General features: G+C 37.1%; 1 protein-coding gene across 1 annotated transcript; it reads left to right on the top strand.

Annotated features, from left to right (window-relative positions):
• The first annotated feature begins 2,525 nt into the window (after positions 1-2,525).
• On the top strand, positions 2,526-12,230 carry LOC131311427 (beta-glucosidase 40-like). The gene is made up of 13 exons (XM_058338889.1): positions 2,526-2,943; positions 7,158-7,224; positions 7,348-7,406; positions 7,552-7,627; positions 8,131-8,202; positions 8,879-8,966; positions 9,112-9,367; positions 9,451-9,566; positions 10,190-10,413; positions 10,665-10,699; positions 10,985-11,087; positions 11,235-11,343; positions 11,841-12,230. Exons 1-13 carry the CDS (start codon positions 2,806-2,808, stop codon positions 12,010-12,012), a joined length of 1,515 nt encoding a protein of 504 aa, XP_058194872.1. The 5' UTR covers positions 2,526-2,805; the 3' UTR covers positions 12,013-12,230.
• Positions 12,231-14,693: the final 2,463 nt, after the last annotated feature.

The raw sequence follows: 14,693 nt of genomic DNA, 5'->3' as shown, positions 1-14,693 counted from the left end.
GTAAAAAAATCAGCTCCAATGGATATCGGTAGGGGCTTTCTCAGAAATCGTAGGGCGAATCATTCTGTTTTGCCCTACGATTTCTGAGAAAGCCCTTACCAATATCTGTTGGAGCTGATTTTTTAGAGGAACCCTCTAAAAAATATTTTTCAAAAAGATGAGCAATTCAAATCATTTTATGGGACCTCGATATGGACTCCAAAAAAATGTATTGCAAGATATGTGCAAAAATATCTGTGTGAGAATCATTGCTATATCAAAAACTCTTTCAAAAAGATTTCTGAAATACCCAAAAAAAATACACATAAATCAAATAGAAGAAATGACATCATACACAAACACACATGAGAGAGAGAGAGAGAGAGAGAGAGAGAGAGAGAGAGAGAGAGAGAGAGAGAGAGAGACGCTTTTGCCCTATGATTTTTGAGAAAGCCCTTACTGATATCAGTTAGAACTTATTTTTTATAGAAACCCTCTAAAAAATGTTTTCAAAAAAATGAGCAGTTCGAATCATTTTCTAGGATCCCGATATGGGCCCCACAAAAATATATGTGCAAAAATATCTGTGTGGAAATCATTGCTGCATCAAAAACTCTTTCAAAAAGATTTCCAAAATACCCAAAAAAATATTTTTGAGCCTAATTTTTGTGGAATCAAAAAAGTATAAAATTATGACTTGTACTCAAATTTTTTTTTTAAATATCCAAGTTAAAGCCGACTTGGGGCTTTATCTTGTAATATTTTTTTAATTCCTCTCGTCGAGAAAAATTAATAATCCAAAACAAAAAAAACAAAAATCCAAAAGTCTAGAAATTCCTTAGCAGAATCTGCTTAAAATAGTTTTAATTTTTTAAAGCACGGTAATTTAAAAAAAAAAAACAAAAGAACGCATTGTATGGATGTGTAAGTAAGATGGATTGTGGGGGAATTTCATTTTCTCTGATGGCACTATTGTAATAAATGTGGGCACTTTAATTAAATGAGAAGAATGCCTCTCCACCATTAGATTAAATGAATCTCAGCCATTGGATCAATTTGTGTTTATGTGGAGGCACACACCCTTGTGTTTTATTAGGTAGATAGATTATAGATTTGTGTATAAAGGCGCATCGCGTGATTCACCTCTTCTGACATTGTCTTGTTAAAAGTGTAGAAACATTTTTCTTTTGGTAATGCAAGATGTTCTAGGCCAATTTGCGCACACTTAGCTCAGTCTAATTCTTATAGCCCTTCCACTTTCGTTTTACACGCTTGGCCACAAAAGCTGCTGACAAAGAGAATCGAACCTGAGATCTTAGGAGAGAGCAAATCTCTAAGTCTTAGGCAAGACCACTTGGGGTTGTGTAGAAACTTTATATCAAACCTAAAAGTTTGATTGTATTTCCTTTAACACTCGATGAGTTATAAAATATGAAAAATTCTGATCATTGATGCCGGCCCAAAAAGGACCGGGATCCTTAGGGGACGTTTTTGGTAGTGAATAAGTTGTAAATAAGTATGTAAGTGAATAAGTTTTTGTTGACAAATTTTTAGTTTTTTTTTAATAGGCAAATTGTTATTGATTTGTCTGAACGAGATGATAAAATGGTCTAAGTTTTTCCCCCAAATTCTTACCGAAAACGCCCTTAAGTCAAGATGCAGTTAATTTCAGGATCTTGTCCCTTCCTTAAGTTCCAAACATGCTCGATCTGCAAGCCTGAATCAATTTATTCCCGTGATTTAATTTGGATGGAGTAATTTGCTCAGTTACTCGTGATATCTTCAAGCACGTGAGTGGAAATTCTAGGGGAAAGAGCAGAATTTGGAAATTATAGGACTGATCGAAAATTTTCTTAAATTCCCCATAAAACTCAGGTGGGGTTGGAATTGGGCGGTCAGTGGGAAAAAGCACAAATGTGAAGCAAACAATGAGCTCCTGTGACACTTATTACAACAAAGAAGCAACTAGACAACCACGAAGCGCCAACGGGCTTGTAATTCAATGACATTTTCTTACTTCTTCCACATGGAAGGTGAGGGTCGATTGCTTGGTGTGGTGGTTGATGTCCTCAGGACTTGTCTTATTCGTATGCCGCTTAGTGGTACCTCTTCCTTGTTTCTTTAAGAGTAGGCTAGACATCTATCAAATAGTAATATAAAAAAAAGACAACCACGAAAGCCAAAAAAGTGTGAAAATTGGACCAAACAAACCACAAAAGCGAGCATATAACAGAGAGGCATAATGCATTATTAGAAGCAATACGCTTCACACACTCTCTCTCTCTTTTTGGTTCGAGGGCATCCGGGTCAACTAACGGGCATGCACCTCGATTAATTCTCTGCAGGTTCGATCAAAAGGCAGACTATCCACACCAAAACTAAAAAGTTTGCAAGAAATTTCTTTCTTGCGGCTAGCTCCTAAAGATTGAATTCCGATCATTTGTGTGAAAACCAAATTTACCAACTAACCAGACTAACATTCGGCCCAGCCGCCCAGTGCCATGCTTCTTTAAGGATTGCTATCGTGTGAACAGAGGACTCGCCACTCATACCAGCCGCACTTCCACATTCCCCTCTCTCTCTCTCTCTCTCTCTCTCTCTCTCTCCATGTATATACACACGCATGTATATATCTCTATCACCACAATCGTTCCCTTTTAAAACCCATCACTAATGTGCTTATAAATGCGCGTAATAATTCAGTCCCTACACAACAGAGATAGATGATTCTCTCTCCAGAGTGACAATTGAGTACTTTAGAGAGAGAGAGAGAGAGAGAGAGAGAGAGAGAGGAGTATCTATTGGCTGAGATTGGGAGGCTAGGCCATGTTGTTGTTAAGAAAAAGCATCGGTTTGGCTTTTGTTTTGGTGGTTTTGGGGTTCCAGATATGTTCAGCTGCACAGATCAACAGAGCAAGTTTCCCAAAGGCCTTTGTTTTCGGGACTGCCTCTTCAGCATACCAGGTTTTCTTTTTTCTTTTTTTCGTCTTTGGAACTTTGTATTTTTTTTCCTCTTCCCTTCAACTTTCATGGATTCATTCACTCAATTTTTCGTCCGGGAAAAAATTTCGAATGCCTTTCGGAAGGCTCATCGAAATGCATTCTCGTTTTTTTTTTTTGGGTGCGGAATTGAGCATATTTATCTTATTATGAAATACAGCTTTATATCTATAACCTTTTCCGGTTCTCCTTCCTCCGGCTGAAATTATACAACAGTCCGGCGCGATACTTCAGATCACTTTACATTCATACATTCCTGTGGATTACTCTTCGATCCTCTGGTGGTCACACTGCTGTTTTCAAACTTATCTTTTCTCATTTCGGATTTGGAGAGAGAGAAAGAGAGGAGAGAGAGTGCCTACCGCAAACATATTTGTTTTATGTTTTTGTCTTTTCCTGTTGTAGAAGATATTCCCGAGAATTTCGGAGTCTCACAATGCTTGAGAGTGGAATGAGTGATCACTTAATAACATTTGGGAGCTCTCCACTCATTGTCAATTGGCCATGAGTTGGTTATAAAGTTTCTACATTTGAATGATTCCTATGTAATCGGTAAAGGAAGGTAGAAAATGAAAAATTCTTGGGTGCAAATAGGGTATGGCTGATGTGGTACCCAACGCGGACATTTGGGCTGTTCAAAAATGCAATCGATGGTCTAAATTGAAAGAAACTTTTCTTTTTCTTTCCTTTTAAAAAAAAAAAAAATCTGTTTGGTACCTTTTAATCTGGATTGTCGGTTGCATTGTTGGACGGCCCGGATGTGCGTAACAGGCACCACGTGGTACCCGATTTGCAACCAAAAATTTCTCATACAAGATAGATAAAGTCTTCAAGTGTCCGAGGAACGCGACAAGAAGGGTAACTTGGTCAATTCATAAAGATGCATTCTGTTCATACCGGCTACAAACCCTCCCAAAAATTTGGGACCATGTTACACATGCACTCTATATATGCTAAGATATGTTTAGGCATATCATGTGTGATGATCTGTTGGATATATATGTATCTATTCAAGATATATATGCCTAGCTATATAAATATAGAGAAAATCATTTTAACGGCGGAGCTGTGAATAGTTATTTACGGAGTCAATCGTGACCGTTCAAAAGTGTTTTGGATGGTCCGAATTTTTGTGGAGTCGTGAATAGATATGTCTAATAGATCGTAACGGCCTGGGTGTTAAATCCCAAAACGAACAGGCCCTTGATTTTTGTTACTATTTATTTTTATCTCCTTAAACTATGAGATATTTCAGCCTTGTCCCTGAGTTGGGTAAGACTTTTGCTACGGAGTATTAAAAGAGAGAGACAAGAATTTGAGAGAATTCAGAAACATATTAATTCTATTAAACTTTGGTTTCAATTTTCCTTTTATGTACACATTGAAAAATGTTACCCTCTTAAATTAGATGATAGTAATTAAGAACTCAATTCTTAATTATGTTACCCTCTTAATCTTAAATTGTGTAGAGAATTAATATAGAAGATAAATAAAGTTGTGGTTACTTAATTAACATAATAAGCAATTGTGTAGAAAATTACTATAGAAGATAAATAAAGTTGTGGTTACTTAATTAACATAATAAGCAAAAACGTAAGATTTCGTTTAGATAAGGTAGAATCCACTTTATCATCGGTGGTCTCGCCACCACTGATTTATATACTTGGTCCCACATGAAATATTAAAATTACTAAGGCCTGTGCATCTTAATTAATTAATTACTAGGTAGTTAATAATAAACGAAATATGGCGCACGAATAATTATCTTGAACATTGAAACTTGAAAATTCGATATTGAAGTCAGGTTTTTTTTTTTTTTTTTTTGAAGCGGTACGAAAATTGTATGTATTGAATTAGAATTACATCCACAATTATGCTTAGCCCAACTGATACCGCATTAAGAGGATAAATAAAACTAAACAAATACTAACTCTCGTCTAGGGGAAGAAAAATAATCAATAAGATAGACCCCTTGATCATGATCTCCCTATGGAAGTGTGTAAAAATTATCCTCTGATCTCTTCTCCCAAGCTTTTCATCTTATTTTCTATGATGAAAATTTTCTATGATGAAAATTAGACCCCTTGCTATTTTTTATTTTTATTTTTGGCCAATATTGAATAGTTAGCTTAGCTGGGGTTAGTAGAATGTTAGTTAAAGGGAGATTCAGATGCAATCTATAACCCTGAAATCCCAAACCCCGCTCCTCGTACGTGGAGCTCGAACACTAACTTCCACGTAGGGGGACAAGAACCTACTACTGGTGCTAGCTTGGTAGTTCTTCCCCCTTGCTAATTTAATGGGATCACTTAGGATATCCATTGCATGTACACTAGATTAGGTAAAAGGGCATTCAAGGTATTTTACCTAAGCAAAAATCCAAAATAAACATTGCACCAAGTTAGCAATAGCCTCTTTTGAGGTTAGGTAAAGTAAATTTTGACAATAGTCTCTTTTGAGGTTAGGTGAAGTAAATTTTGCTACTGTACTTAGGTGGATTTATCTAAGAACTATTCACCATTTATAAATTTAATATTATTTTCTCTCTCCTCTAGACCCTCTCTCTCTTTCCTGCAATAAGAAGAAGAATAGTAAAAAGAGAAGAAGAAAAAGAAAAAGAAAAAGAAAGTATTATTTTAATAGAAAATAGGTAAAATAAATAATATTGGTATAATATTGAAAAAGATGTGAGTAGCTAAAAGAAAAAATGTGCACTTTTCAATAACATTTTTGGCTCAATTTTTGCCTAATCTGATGTGCTTTCTCTGGCGGCGGCAGTTTTACTATGATGACAAAAAAGAATATAGGATACATATGATTTGGATCGCGCTGCATTATTGAAAAAGAGTTACAAATTTATCCATACCATCAAAAAAAATTCTAAAGACCCCCCTATGAAGTCATTTCACTACTTTGTACGTAGTCTTTGAGAAGATCATTAATTACCGGCGAAAGAATACCGGAAATTTCCCATATGTAACTTGCCACCGGGGCTACGCCTCGAAGCCTCCTAACTAACTCATGGTTGCATGGTGTATTTTGCGAGCTATCAAGCTCCATGTTCCGTGACATATGTATATTAAAATGACTCCAAGGCGAGAGTGTCGCAGGTGGAGCAACATTGATTGGAGAATTGTCGCTAAGGTGGAGATTATTGAAATTTGGCTTCATTCTCATTTGTCAAAGATTAGCCGCCTTTCTTGACAATTGAAAGATCTGCACATGTGATGAAATTCCCAGGCGTGGGATAGTTTGATTCTGCACATGCTTTGAAGATTCAGGCGTGGATACTGGAGAACGTAAATGTCATAAGCATGGCATTTAGGGCGTGTTTGATTGCAGATTTTGTTTTGGTGGGATTCGTAATGAGGTGGGATTAGGATTGAGATTGAGAATGAAGTGAGATTATTAATGAGGGGATGAATCATTTATTCATGTTTGTTTTGCAAAGGATTCGATTGTAGAATTGTAAATAACATATTTGTTTTGACTAGGATTATGATTGAGATTGGGATTGATGTGAATTTTTACACTTGGTTTGCTCAATCCCATGGGGATGGGATTCGTAATAACACCCCCCATTGTATTGCTAATACCCCCATTTTGGGGGACAACTAGTCCCACTCACAAAAACCTTACCAAACAAAGGTATTAGGAGCCCCATAGGATTACTAATCCAATCCCCTCCTCCCAAACCTCCTATCAAACACGCCCTTAAACAGTGTTTTGGGTTTTGCCTATCAATTGGATCTCCTGTTTTTGGTTTTATGTATCTCTCTTGAGTGAGAGACCAGAGAGGAGAGTGAGACAGTTTAGAGAGAGTAGAGCAGTATGAGGGCTCCTCCTTCAGGAGGGAGCCGAGCTCCTCCTATGAGGCCCTGTCAAAAACAGAATGAGAGAGCATCTGAAAATCAGAGAGAGTTTGAGAGCAGCATATGTATCCGTTTGTATCAGTCCGTGAGTGAGTGCGAGTGATTTTATAATCCTCCTCCTCCTTTACAATAGAAATCCGGCTGCCTCCTCCTGTGGATGTTCCCAATTTTGGAGAACCATGTAAATCTCTTGTCTCATTGCATGTGTGTGAGTTTGTGTTCTGGTTTGGTCCGTTTTTCCGCAACAATGTATTCTTCGTTCGATCGATGCTAGTTTCTCACTCAATCTTTTGTCACATTTTGCAGTATGAAGGAGCAGTGAAAGAGGATGGAAGAGGACCAACAGTGTGGGATAAATTTGCACACTCATTTGGTAACTTATTTTCATCACCAACTAATGCAGTCATTCAGTAAAGATTGTCATTTAGATACCTGCACTTTTAATTCCTGCCTCACAGTCCGTATTTGGGTTTTCGCTTCTTTTTTTTCTTCGCAGGAAAGGTTCTTGATTTCAGTAACGCTGATGTTGCCGTTGACCAGTACCACCGATTCGATGTAATTACGTTTGAGCACAAATGATACGCGACACATATTCTAATTCGCAAACACTGTTAGCTATTACTTATTAACGATTTTATCGTCTTGCTGACATTTAAAAGTGGAGTAAAAATGTTTTGGGGCGTTTTTACTTTGGAAACAGGAAGATATACAACTAATGAAGGACATGGGTATGGATGCATACAGGTTTTCGATTGCCTGGTCGAGGATTTTCCCTAGTAAGTTCTCTTTACGATAGTCCTATATACGCGATTAGGTGTAGTAAGAACAGGTTCGCTCTCGCGACATGCAAGAGAAAATAGAATGTTCTTGCATGGTGTTACGACAACACACCCCTAGCCAAACGGAATAGCATTTTCGCGAAATTTGTTCTCATTTGTTATATATATGGACGTGGTTATCTAATACTACATTTTGTTGTTGAGCACAATTGAAAGGCTCTTATAACCATTGTAAACTTATACAAAACAGAGCATTAATAACCCTACCAAATACTCTGTTCTTCGCGTCGTGCATCCTTTTGCGCACTCTCATAATATCCGTCATCAGATATGCGTCACACGGCCAATAAATCTTCGTTCACAATCGCTTAATTACCGTACAATTTTGTCGAATCTCTTTACGATTCTTAATTGGATTTTATTTTTCGCGTTATCCTCATCCGAAGAAATGTCGAAACAAATAAATTAAAAGTTTCGGATTCTGTTACTTGGTTTATCAGATGGAACTGGAGAAATTAATCAGGCAGGAGTTGACCACTATAACAATCTTATCAATGCTTTACTTGCCCAAGGTATGCTTATTCCTTTTCTGTTTTCTTTAGCATTGGTGTACGAATAAATTTGACACGCGCGCACACATTTTAGGGCTACAAACGAGCTGAATTGAGCTTTGTCGAGCTCGAGCTCGGCTCGTTTACTAAACGAGCCAAAAACTTGAGATCGAGCTCGGCTCGTGCCTTAACGAGCCTCGATTAAGGCTCAAGCTGAGCTTAGTCATTTATTAAAAGAGCCTCTTTAATCGAGATGAGCTTTTTTCGAACGAGTCGAGCTCCGCTCAGCTCGTTTACTCAACGAGCCAAAAACTCAAGCTCGAACCGAGCTGAGCTCACGAGTTAATCGGTTCATTTGCAGCCATGCTGTCACACACACACACAAATATATGCTTAAATTTACAAGAGAAAAACTTATTTACGAAGGGTTCCGCAAATAAGTTTTTACAGAGCCAATCGCGGGTGTCCAAAAGTGTTTTGGACGGTCCGGATTAAAAACAAATTATTACCGGTCACAAATATTTATTACTGATCAAAATTTTAAAAACATATCTCAACTATTGATTGTCAAAACTGACCGGTAATCAAGATCGGGCGGCTCCGTAAATAGCTTGTTTACGGCGGCTTCGTGAATACGTCTATATCAATTTACATATCTCAGGTGAGATGTTAATCTGTGATATTTTGCATGAGGCAGGAATTCAACCGTATGTAACCCTATACCATTGGGACCTTCCTCAAGCATTGGAAGACAGATACAACGGATGGCTTAACCCTCAAATCATGTAAATTAATCAGTTTTTTTTTTAAAATATTTTTTGTTTGGAAAATACTACTACAAAACATTTCAATGGGACTGGAACATAACACGAATCTTCTTCTTCTTCTTCTTTTTTTTGCTTTTTTTTTTTTAAAAAATAAAAAATTCAGCAAGGACTTTGCAATATACGCCGAAACGTGTTTTCAGAAATTCGGGGACAGAGTGAAGCACTGGATCACCTTCAACGAGCCTCACACGTTCACCACGCAAGGCTACGACGTCGGCCTCCAGGCTCCGGGCCGTTGCTCCGTCTTCCTCCTCCCCTTCTGCCGGGCTGGAAATTCCAGGACCGAGCCTTACATCGCTGCCCACAACGTTCTCCTTTCCCATGCCACTGCGGCCGATATTTACCGAAAGAAATACAAGGCAAGTACATATAACTTTTTCCTTTTCTACAGAAATAAATGAAAAACATCGATAGTTTGGAACTAAATCCGATCGTTGAACAGCCGAAACAACGCGGAGCGCTTGGGGTAGCGTTCGATGTCATTTGGTACGAACCGGCAACGAACTCCACGGACGACCTGATAGCAACACAAAGAGCTCAAGATTTTCAGTTAGGCTGGTAATACCTACTTAATTACTCCTTATTTAGTAGTAAGTGAAGTATTTTTGCTCCAAGAAGATCATACCATTGGAATGAAGCAGTAAAAGCCTCAGTTTTTACTTCAAAAATGCCCTTTCTTGAAAAAACTCATTATTATATTTTGATGGACGAAAAGTTTATTAAAGAAAACTTGACAAAGGGTAGATCGGGTTTACTTCAGCTCGGTTGCACAGATGTTACAGACTTGTCAATGTTGTCATATTTCACGTTAAAATAGCCTCCTCACCCTTTTGGCAAAATTTTGTTTTTGGACAAGATGTTGGTGGGAATTTACTCTCTGTTTGGCTCTTGTTTCATCATCAGCCTTTTAAATTTGTAAATCCTGAAAACTCATTCGGTTGACGATGATCGAATTATTGATTTCTCTAAGGATTCTTTTCAACACAACTCATTCTTAAAAAGTTTTAAAAAAAATGAGCATTTTAAAATCCTCAAGTAGTACTATTTCCACTCGAAGCCTATGCGAACAGGCTACGAAAATGAATATTTGTGTTTTCAGAAATAATTTTCGTAGTAATTTTTGAAAAAATTACTCCTAAGATCACAACTGGCATGGGCCTGCTGATGTCGAATTGCTGCAGGTTTGTCGAACCTCTGATTTTGGGAAATTACCCGAACACAATGATCGACAGAGTTGGAGACAGGTTGCCAAGATTTACAAAAGCAGAGTCTGCTCTTGTCAAGGGGTCCTTGGATTTTGTGGGCATAAATCACTACACAACATTTTATGCAAGGAATGATACCTCCAACATAATGGGAGTCCTCCTCAATGACGCTTTTTCGGACTCCGGTGCCATTACCCTCCGTAAGTATATATAAAACCGGAGCAAAGCTACTGACACAACTTTAGAACGTAACCCTGTAGACACAACAGCAGTGTCCGGAATTGTGTTTGTAGACCTTTAGGATACGACAATCCATCTATTTGTTCCGACGTAATTGTGATATATATTCTTTAGATTTGCTCCTTGTGTAGTATTCAAATACTCTGCTGTTTTGATTTGATGCTGATGAAAAAGATCTCAAGTATTTCTGTTTCCTTCTTTTTATTTTCAGCATTCAAAGATGGATTAAAGCCAACAGCAGACCGGGTACGTATGTAATCTAAGAAAGGGCCATATTAGTCTAGATTTGGAAGGACCATAATAATTTTTTTCCCCCCCAATTTTAAGTAAAGATTTCTTTATGTTTCGATCAGTTTCATCGAAACAGCCAAAACAAAAAGTTATTATTTTTCAAATTCTAAAAAAAATTTTAAAAAAATTAACATGACAATAAGGCAATTATTTAAAAGATAGGTTAAAAGACCATTGAAACTTTCTTTTATTATTTACACGTTGAATTCGCCTTATATTGTGGTTTTATTCGAATTTTAGGCAAATTCTATATGGTTATACATAGTGCCTCATGGGATCAGAAGCTTAATGAATTACATCAAGGAAAAGTATGGGAACCCTCCGGTCATCATCACTGAAAATGGTAATCCTCTAAACCCTCCATTTTGATACTGCAAAATGTATCTGATTATTAGACATTGGAATCAAGATTGATTTGATTTTGTGTCTATTTTAAGCTGTGCGACGAACTAATAGACCTTTTTTTCTTTTCTTTCGAACGGACTTCCAGGAATGGACGATGCGAATAACCCATTCACTTCGCGAAAAGATGCCCTGAAGGATGAAAAGAGGATCAAATACCACGACGTCTATCTCTCCAACTTGCTAGCTTCTATTAAGTACGCAATCTATCTTCTATGGACACACACCCGTCTATGTAATATCTACTGGCCAAGAAAAGGACTCGGGAATGGGATGTCGACTGCTATAACGTCGTCAGTATAAAGCCTTCCCTAATACCAATTGTTTGTCAAAGAGATAGTGAAACTCGGTCCCAACAAATCTATATAAAGCGTTTGGAGCGAACATTGGTATGAGACTATGGCAGCATTGCTTTCGAGGGGTGATTTTAGATTCTGATACCTCAAAAGCAGTATCAGTGTACTTGCTATATAGTCTCTTCTTTTGCGTTTGAGCCAGAAAAAACAACTTTTAAAGCTGATAAGAAGTTATTTTCAAAATGCTTTTAGATTTCGATTTTTTAGAATCAGGTTTTGCTAAATTTCAATCTCTTTTTACGAACAACGACTCATTTATACATGAAGGGTGACATTTAAATTCTTCTAATACTAGTTTTTTTTTGGCTTTAATTAATTTATGTGTCCCTGAATTGCAGAGAGGATGGATGCAATGTGAAGGGTTACTTCGTGTGGTCTCTGCTGGACAACTGGGAGTGGGCAGCAGGATTCACCTCTCGCTTCGGTCTCTATTTTGTGGATTACAATGACAAGCTGAAGCGTTACCCCAAGGATTCGGTTCAATGGTTCAAGACCTTCCTCACTAGCTAACGCATAGCTTACAGAAGAAAATTTGAGTTGCAGAAGCCCAAAAGGGTTGTTTGGTCACATGCATTGCTTTCTTAATCACCTTTACTAAAATTCCATTTATAAATAAAACTATAAAGGACTTTGAATTTTATGCTTTGATTTTAGTGCTATGATGCATAAATATGCATTCTTTGTTTGGTACGGAAATTCATTTATTTGGATCTCCCTGTCCGGACTCTGATACCACTTGTCACGACGCTAGCCAAGTCCTTCAAGCCCACAAACCACGGCACTCTGCCTTCCCTTCCTTGCAATCATATTAGCAAATAAACGTATTCCTAAGCTTAATGCAGGAAAACATGGAGGGATTAATTGTGATTTTTATGAGGGTTTTGTATTGGCTGTGATATTTATAGAGGAAAATTCTACTAGGATGTGTAACACGTGTGGGAATGTTCCCTTTGGTTTGCACGCTCAAATGGCAATAAAACTATGGGTACACCATGTTCCGCAAATATTTTAAACATATTAAGCGGCTTTAATCATTTGTGTAAGACTCCAAAATGGGTCTGGCTCAACACGGTGTGCATATCGTGTACACCAAATGGTGTACCCATAAAAGGATTCCTCAGACAGAGGACTTGTGCGAGAGAACTTTTCCATTTTCTAAGTTAATTAATTAATATTCGAAAGGAATGAGAGTGAGAGAACAATAATGCGATTGTTTAACTTTTCTAAAGATTTATTAATTGTGGGAGAGAAGAATGTGATGGTCATGGAGAGCGACAGGCAAGAAGAGAGTGGCACATGTACAAAGGAGAATGATAAGTATCCCAACTCTTTGCATTTGCTTTCAAGCTCAAGCAACCTCTTTTCCAATTGGGGAGTGGAAGGGGACTGGGGGATCCTGCTGAGGAGAGCATGTGTGTTGTCTCCAAAAAACGGCCAACGTTTTGGTGCAAGAAATTCAACGTGCGTGTGGGTGTGTTCTTCTATTAGATGGGTTTTTCCTTTTTTTCTCTGTTTCTATCTAATAATGGATTTATTTCTTGTATTATTTGAATTGTTTGACTTGGTTGTCTCGTGAATTCTCACAATTGATGTAGTGTTCCGGGTTTGTACTCTGTACTTCATATATGATGAAACGATCTCTTCTATCGATTGACAAAAAAATAAAAAATAAAAAATTAGGCAAGAAATTAATGATTTTTTTGCTTATTGTGGAGCCCATTACCAATATCGGATTGAGCTAATTTTTTTCATGAACCCGTAAAAAAATATTTTAAGAATAACTTGCGGTTTGAATCATATTTGTAAGACCTGTAAAGGGCCCCACAAAAATAAAAATAATAATCAATTTCTTGCCGATTTAATGGGTACCAAACATGGCATAAAAGGATGGAGTTTCTTGCATCAAAACGATGGCGTTTTGGGAGGACAACACACATGCCGACCTTTGAGGTCCATTCCGGTGGGAGGGGTTAAGACTAAAAAATACCTTCTTAAAGTAACAAGTGGAGTGGAATGTAGTTAGTGCCTTTCTTATATTTCTATACATGTGGACATGATTCGATTCCTGTAAGCATCCGTTCCCAAGTCTCTTAAGATAGAGTAGATAGATTATATTTAACGAATGAAAAAAAAAAATTTAAGAGGATGTTTACTAGACGTGTAGAATGAGAATTCGTTTGGATACTCTTAGGATTAAACAAAATTAGATAGATAACTTCAGATTAAGACCATTAAGTGCAAAACTCAAACTCCTACTACTAAACAAGTATTTATATATATAGTACTAGTAGGGGTCCCCTAAATCCTAATCAGAAAGTCTATGAGTACATTTGTTTATGTACATATATCATGTATATATATCTTTTGGGCCAGTTTCGGGTCCCAAATAAATGATCGGAGCCGTTCATTTTGTTTAAAATACTTTATTAATGGTCCTTGCAAAAAATAAGCTCAATCCAGTATCGATAAGAACGTTTACTAAACTTCCAACTTTGCTTTAAAATTCAAGCTTGAATTATAGGACAAAGTTGGATGTTTCGTACACACCCTAATTGATACCGGATTGAACTTATTTTTTGTAGGGTCCATAAACAAAATATTTTAAACAAAATGAGTGGCTCCGATTATTTTTGGGACCCGAAACGGGCCTAAAAAGAGTATGTACTCACTGGTACAGATATGAAATCTGTACCAATAGCACCTCTCCTAATCAGGATTATGCTACACGGGAGAACTTGTACTCTGTGCAAAGTCTTTTGCTAGTTTTCAAACTAGCTATTTTTTTAATGAAGAGTGTCCCAATGAGACATGTACAGATGCATGCATTGACACAATCGAATGAATAAGGCTTGCAAAGAAAGTCAAGAGATAGATAAGTGATGCAAGAAAGAAATGCTAGCTTGTTGATGCAAATGGGACTACTGAAAAAAATATAATATTTCATTAAGAAAACTTAGTATATATATTTGATTTCAATATATCGGTCCGGCTAATGGGTGCTATACTGCATCTTTAACATCATGATTGTTGTAATTTTTTTTTACTAGAAGACAAAAAAAAAAGTGTAGATGTCAAAAAAGGGAGTGTATAATTCAATTTCTTAAATTTATACTTATTTTTGTAATTAATTGCAAAACAACCATTAAATTAAAATTGGGCGGGTCCTTTTTTTTCCCATTTAGGCGCCATTT

Source organism: Rhododendron vialii, chromosome 12a (genome assembly GCF_030253575.1).
Source record: "Rhododendron vialii isolate Sample 1 chromosome 12a, ASM3025357v1".
NCBI lineage: Eukaryota > Viridiplantae > Streptophyta > Magnoliopsida > Ericales > Ericaceae > Rhododendron > Rhododendron vialii.
This window is presented reverse-complemented; position numbering and strand designations above follow the sequence as displayed.